Below are 7,227 nucleotides of genomic sequence, written 5' to 3' on the forward strand. Positions count from 1 at the left end.
GCCCAAAAGGACCAATATTCTGACCAGGTATGAGGCAGCTTCTTATCTTCCTAAGCGTCAACCAATGGTTCTGATTTTCTCAGTCATAATAATACAAGCTTACATGATGAAATTCCACTTACCATATATACTAGAGTATAAGCCGAGTTTATAAGCTGAAAGAGCTCCCCTCGGCTTATACTCAAGTGAGGGTCCTGGTCGGCTTATATTTGGGCTGGCTTATACTCGAGTATATAGATAATCAGAGTTGGACAGTCTTATCCTAAATTACAGTTCTTGTAAATATTTGAAAACATTTAACCTGCTGATGCCTCAATTAATGTAATTTTATTGGTAGCTATTTTTATTGTCATTTTTGAAATTTACCAGTAGCTGCTGCATTTCCCACCTTCGGCTTATGCTAGGGTCAATGCATTTTCCCCAGTTTTTTGCAGTAAAATTAGGTGTCTCAGCTTATATTCGGGTTGGCTTATACTCGAGAATATATGATAATTACTTCTTTCAGGCAAAATCTGTTCCTAACTGGCTTCGACATATCTTACCCTCTGGACTACCTTTAAAGACACAAAAAAGATCCTTATATGCAAATGACAGGAAATTCTGCACTAGATGTAAACAAAAAAATTGAAACTGGGTATCTCAATGTTAGACTCCCTAGGAAGGCTTTGATAAATCAACCAAATTGTCTGAATAAAATAAGATGTAATCCCCACCAACACCGTCCTGGACTTTTCAGAAGAAGAAAATGTGCTAAAGAAAAACGGGGGTTTAAATTATGATTACCAGACTCCTAACAAAAAGGCTTGACTACTTCTTCATTTGGAAGTATTGCCAGATTGCGATCATTCATGGGTTTAGACTGGCATCCACATGTTGAGGGCCAGGAAGCCGGGTTTTTTCTTTCTTTCATATATTACTTTTGATATTGTGACCACAGCAGGATTTTGCCTTATGGTATTCATAACCCTGAGCATCGGGGCTTTAGAGTTCCTTGTCTCCGGCTTGAATACAGTGGGAACATGAAAGATCTGGAAAAAGAGCGTGGAGACGAATAAAAATTTCAACCAGCTTGAAACAGCTAAATTCTTCAGCTAAAAGAATGGCACACAGTCTTTCTCAGGTCTCAGATTTATAGGCAGCCATAAAATATCATTTGAGCAAATGTTATTGCAGATAGGGATGATGACGGGATAAACTAGAAATGTCAAAGAAAAATTCCATTTAGTGACACAATTACGGAACGACAAAAGGAGACAAACAGTAGTCAAGAGGAGAAGTAAAATCTTTAAGAGGCATGCCTTGAAAGTAGCACCCCAATGACTTTTGATGGGGGAAATCTCCAAAGTAACTCACTGCAGCCTAAGAAGTTCATGCAAACCAGAACCTCATATCTGAAGAAATTGCAGAAGATTGTCTCCCTTTTAAACTAAATCACAAAGATTTGGGTGTGTTGTTTTGGTTTTTTTTTGGTAAAATGATAACTACTTTTTCATATATCTAACAGAGCCCCGGTGGCAATATGGGTTAAGCCTTTGTGCTGGAAGGACTGTTGACCGAAAGGTCGACGGTTCAAATCTGGGGAGTGGGTTGAGCTCCCCTCTGTCAGCTCCAGCTTCCCATGCGGGGACATGAGAGAAGCCTCCCACAGAAACATCCAGGCATGCCCTGGGCAACGTCCTTGCAGACGACCAATTCTCTCACACCAGAAGCAGCTTGCAGTTTCCCAAGTCACTCCTGACATGAACAAAAATATATGTAATTATTTCTTTTGCACCTTCTCTAATTCAGAGCTCAAGAAAACTAGTAACTCAATTTCCCTTCCAAACTTAAAGCACACTTTATACCTTTGATCTCCCTGCCTTTCACAACAGTCACCCAAAAAATTCACTTGGTTGTTTGACTAAAACAAAGCTTTTCGTCTTAAAAGCAGTGCTGCCAGGTTGCTGGAAAACCTGAAGGAAGCCCCACAAGAGCCTGGCTCCTCTCTGCATTTTGCTACAGAGGGGGAAAAAGATAAGCCCAAGGAAGATCTAACCTTGTGAAAGTCTGAATGCAGTGCCTTAAGAAGAAAAGACAGCAGAGGTTGGGTTTTTTGTTTTTTTGCATTCACAAAACTGTTGAAAAGTAAAAATTGATTGTCATGAAATCCGATTCTCTCTGGCCTGGTGCTTAATGAGCCCATTCCTTATTTCTCCCTGCAACATTACAATGCTGTAAAAAAAGGGGGGGGGGGGAATAAAGACGCAAGGAGGAAGAAAAAAATTACACAACGAAAGCCAAAGCTCTTAACTCATGATTTCTAAGAAATAAAGGGGCGGGAGGGGAAAACGGCACAGCCCGAGTTACCTGCGAAGAAATTGTTTTATATGTGTGTGCACATGCACAAAGGCAGATGTGTATGCAGCAGGCAGAAAAGAATCCAAATTTTATGATCCTTATTGGAAGCTATTGTTCGCCTGGTCTAAAGGGAGAAAAGGGAAGTTCCCAGGTTCCAAATCTCAAGGGAAAGATCATTTGTTGAAAAAGAATAAATTCTCCAAATAGCACTATATTTGGAAGATGGGGAGAAAACACACTCAAAGCCCCGGAAGGGGAGGAGGAGGTGGGCGAGGTCTGAGGGGGAAGGCCCCTGCAATTATTTAATAACACTTTGGCTTTAAGTGCTTCTCGACTGGATAAATGAATGAAGGAAGCCTCCAAGTAGAAGCGTGGGCTAACGGGTCTAGTTAAAGCAATGAAGAAACTGGGTTACTGTGAGTTTTATAGGCTCGATGGCCATATTTCAGAAGCATTCTCTCCTGACATTTTGCCCACATCTATGGCAGGCATCCTCAGAGGTTGTGAGATATATTGGAAACTTGAGAAGTGAGGTTTATATATCTGTGGAAGGTCTTGGGTGGGAGAAAGAACTTTTGTCTATTGGAAGCATGTGGACAATTTCAAGAGAAAGGAGGAAACCGTGAACATAAACAAAATCGGGCTACCAGTATTTAAAAAATCAGAATCAAGAAACTGTTGGAAAACTAGGGAAGTGCTGCTTATATATTTGTGGAAGGTCCAGGATGGGAGAAAGAACTCTTCTCTGCTGGAGGCATGTGGACAATTTCAACAGAAAGGAGGAAACAATGAAAATGAACAACATTTGAAAGCTCTAAAATCAGGGCAGTAAATAAAGAACAACATTCTGAAAACAGAGAAATTCCAGACAGGAAACAATCAGGGCCAGCTAACACCTCACAACTAAGGATTCCCCCAGTCAGGAATCAGCCAGGTCTTGAAGCTGCAAGGCTTTTCAATGCTAATTAAGGTGATTAATTACAACCTTCACACTTGTCTCCAACAGACAAGAGTTCTTTCTCCCACCTTGGACCTTCCGCAGATATATAAACCTCACTTCCCTAGTTTCCAATATACCTCACAACCTCTGAGGATGCCTGCCACAGATGTGGGTGAAACGTCAGGAGAGAATGCTTCTGGAACATGGCCATACAGCCGAGAAAACACACAACAACCCAGTGACGCCAGCCATGAAAGCCTTTGACGACACAATGAAGAAACACTAGGCACAAGGAAATACTACTGAAAGCCACTACCTGTAGGGCTGTGAAGGTGGCAATGGTGGGAAAGCAAAGGTAGTAATCTCACAACCTCTGAGGATGCCTTCCATAGATGTGGGTGAAATGTCAGGAGATAATGCTTCTGGAACATGGCCATACAACCCGGAAAACTGACAGCAACTCAGTGATTCCGGCCATGAAAGCCTTCGGAAACACAATGAAGAAACATTAGGCACAAGGAAACACCTCTCAAAGCCACTACCTGCAGGGCTGTGGAGGTGGCAGTGGTGGGAAAGCAAATCTCACAACTTCTGAGGATGCCTGCCATAAATGTGGGTGAAACATCAGGAGAGAATGCTTCTGGAACATGGCCATACAGCCCGGAAAACTCACAACAACCCAAAGGTAGTAATCAAGAGAAACATCAGGCCTATTCCATTTATAGGTATGGACAAGTAGATATCCCTCTTCTCAGATGACTGGCATCCAGGGTCAGGAGAGGGCAGGTATTTGTGCCAAGATTGGTTTTGGAAATAGTCCAAGTCCCAGTTGAATTCTTCAAACTGCTTCCTGACCAGTAACCAACGGGTCTTCAAGAAAAACAGAGAAGATCTGATTGATGGAGAGATTGGAGAGGGAGAAGACATGGCTCCGCAGCAGCACTCATGGCTTTTGAGACTAGAGTTTCCACGGATTGAGCTGAAATGCACAGGCAGCATAGGCACAACAGGAGCAAAAGGTCACAGCTTGGGGCTGAAATGACTCCATGTCTCCCAAGTATGGATTCAGATAAGCTATTCGGGCAGAAATGGAAAAGAAATGCACAGGGTCGTATATTTTGGCAACTGGTAGATTTGCGTGAAGTCCAAAGGAGTGGATAGACCACAAAATAGGATTCAGTAAAGGACAATGGAGAGAAGGTGAATGAGGAGAGGAGGGAGGCATATTAGCTAGCTTCCTTCTGAGGAAATGCTGAGGCTGCCTTGGGATCTGGAGTCCCTTTGTGCCTCATCATGGGATTGGGCTGCCAAAAGCTGGAGATGACACGGATGTGAAGCAGGCCCACCAACAGGGAACAACATCAAGGGAGGAAGCAATAGCTACAAGGAAATATTGAAGTCCAATGTGTTGTCAAAGGCTTTCATGACTAGAATCACTGGGCTGTTGTGCATTTTCCAGGCTGTGTGGCCATGTCTCAGAAGCATTCCCTCCTGACGTTTCACCCACATCTATGGCAGGCATCTTCAGAGGCTGTGAGGTGTATTGGAAAACTAAGCAAGGAAGGTTTATATATCTGTGGAAGGTCCTGGGTGGGAGAAAGAACTCTTGTCTGTTGGAGGCCAGTGTGAATGTGTGAATGTTCCAGACTGAAGTCCAGTCTGGAAATGGTGAGAGCACTGCTTCTGACACATTCGAACGTTACTGCCGCTTTACATACGTGTTCCTAGCTGCGACACGCGTGTGCGGCGTTCCCACGTACACGCGCTGCTCGCTTGCACTCAACTCTGGGCGGCCACCATTGCCTCCACGTGTCGGTGCAAAAAAAAAAAAAAAACTCCGCAAATATTCAACAGGAGTACCCTGAACGTCTGAATGAAACCCGTGCTGCATGCGAATGAATGTCCAACCGAACACCGACGCGGGTGTTGGAGGTGGCGTTTAGGAAAGAGGAAATAAAACGGCAAGAACAACACAATCCGGAATATATTCCCCCATTGCACAGCGGGGATACGTGTACACGCGGGTTTGACACCCCCGGGTTCACAGATACGTGTTTACACAAAGATGGCATTCACACAATACGCGTTTACGCTCAGGTTGCATTCACACGATACGCGCGCGCCTCGCTCGCTAGGCGGGTCGCGGCTTTCGAAAGGCGCCAGTCTTCCTCGCCATGATAACAACAATCCCTCGCCTTCTTCTTCAGGAAAGGGTTAACTCTTGCCCTATCTACACTGCCATTTAATCCAAATTGGTCTGCTTCTATGGCTGTGTAGATCCAAGCCATGTGAGGAAAAGAGAGCCTCCCTTTCCTTTCACAATCCAAAACCGCGCCAGTGTCAACTTTGTGGAGACACGCGTCTCCCAAGCCTTGGGGTGAAAAGGGCGGGAAACAAGTGGCAAAGAAGGCACGGGTGTGTGTGTGGGGAGAGAGGATGAGAGAGGGACCTTCCACACAGCCATATAACCAAGGCAGAAAACCCCACAATATCTGCTTTGAACTGGGATATCTGAGCCCCCACTGCCATATTATTCCAGTTCATTGGGATTGTGTTCAGCTGTGTGGAAGGGGGTTCAGAGAGAGCCCGTCTGCGTCTCCCCCGCTATCCGCTCCGGCTCTCTCTCTTCCCAAAAGAGGACCAAGTTGGCGCTTCTCCTTCGCCGCGGCCCCAACTTCTTCTTCCCCTTCCCCTCACAAACCCAGCTTTCCTCCCAAAGGGAAGCCAAGCCAGCAGCCCGCGTTTACCTTCTGCAGCAGCCACTGGCTGAGGAGGAGAGGCACCCAGCGGAGGAGCTTCATCTTTCCAGGCGAAGATCTCCCACCAGCATGGAGGAGGGAAGCGAGTTTGTGGAGCGAAAGAGTGGCGGGATCCGAGCTGGGGTGATGTCTTTGTCAGGGAGGGATTTCTTCCCCCCTTGGAAATAAAAGGATCCTCCGAAAGAGAGGCGAGGAGGAATTGCAAAGCAGCAGGTCGCTCCAACAGCAGCAGCAGCCAGAATCCAAGGCGCACTGAGCGAGGCAAGCAAGGCGGAGAGGAAGAAAGTTGACTCCTCGGCACTTGCTGGAAGGGAGGGAGAGAAAGAGGAGAGGGAGGGGGCGAAGGGAGTCGGGGTGCTCCTTAATTTAACCCCCCCTTTCTTCACCCATCCCAGGAGGGAGAGGAGGACTCCCTCCACGCCACTCCGCCTCAGACTGGGGTGCAGACAGCAATAAAGGAAGCGGGTATGTCCTGTCTTTGTCAAATACCTAGGGAAGGGGCTTGCTTCTGAACCTGTGAACCCAGGACAAAAGGGCAGCTCAGCGTGGCCTCCAATCCTGGTCTTCTTCACCCCCAAGATAACACAAAAAAGGACCTCATAGAGCTTGGATCCACTTTAAATCCACTTTAGGGAGGGGGCTTTCAACAGCTCAGCCAGGCAGGTCCTGGGCCTTACCAAACTACAAATCCCAAAATGCTGCAGGAGGCAGAAACCAGATTTAAAGTGGATTCATACTCTAATGTGATGCGGCAGTGTGTAACAATATCCCTCTGAAAGTGGGTTGCTCTGAGTTTTCCGGGCTGTATGGGCATGCTCCAGAAGCATTCTCTCCTGACGTTTCGCCCACATCCCTGGCAGGCATCCTCACAGGTTGTGAGGTCTGTTGGAAAACTAGGCAAGCAGGGTTTATACAGTAGAGTCTCACTTATCCAAGCCTCGCTTATCCAAGTTTCTGGATTATCCAAGCCATTTTTGTAGTCAATGTTTTCAATATATTGTGACATTTTGGTGCTAAATTCAGAAACCAGATTTAAAGTGGATTCATACTCTAATGTGATGAGGCAGTATGTAACAATTTTTTTTGGGGGGGGGGGGATTCTGTTCCTGGTTTGGAAGTCTTCTTTCCCGTTTCAGTGTGCAGTGCTCCCTCTGAAAGTGGGTTGCTCTGAGTTTCCTGGGCTGTATGGTC

The 7,227-nt window shown here is 45.8% G+C and overlaps 1 protein-coding gene across 1 annotated transcript in view; it reads right to left on the minus strand.

Annotated features, from left to right (window-relative positions):
- Positions 1 to 6,638, minus strand: part of nxph4 (neurexophilin 4) — a 168,902-nt gene extending 162,264 nt beyond the window's left edge. Inside the window, exon 1 of the mRNA XM_008115089.3 lies at positions 6,025 to 6,638. Coding sequence (XP_008113296.1) covers positions 6,025 to 6,078 — 54 coding nt within the window. The 5' untranslated portion in view covers positions 6,079 to 6,638. The remainder of the gene's footprint in view (positions 1 to 6,024) is intronic.
- Between the last annotated feature and the right edge of the window lie 589 nt (positions 6,639 to 7,227).

This window comes from Anolis carolinensis, chromosome 2 (assembly GCF_035594765.1).
Source record: "Anolis carolinensis isolate JA03-04 chromosome 2, rAnoCar3.1.pri, whole genome shotgun sequence".
Taxonomy (NCBI): Eukaryota; Metazoa; Chordata; class Lepidosauria; order Squamata; family Dactyloidae; genus Anolis; species Anolis carolinensis.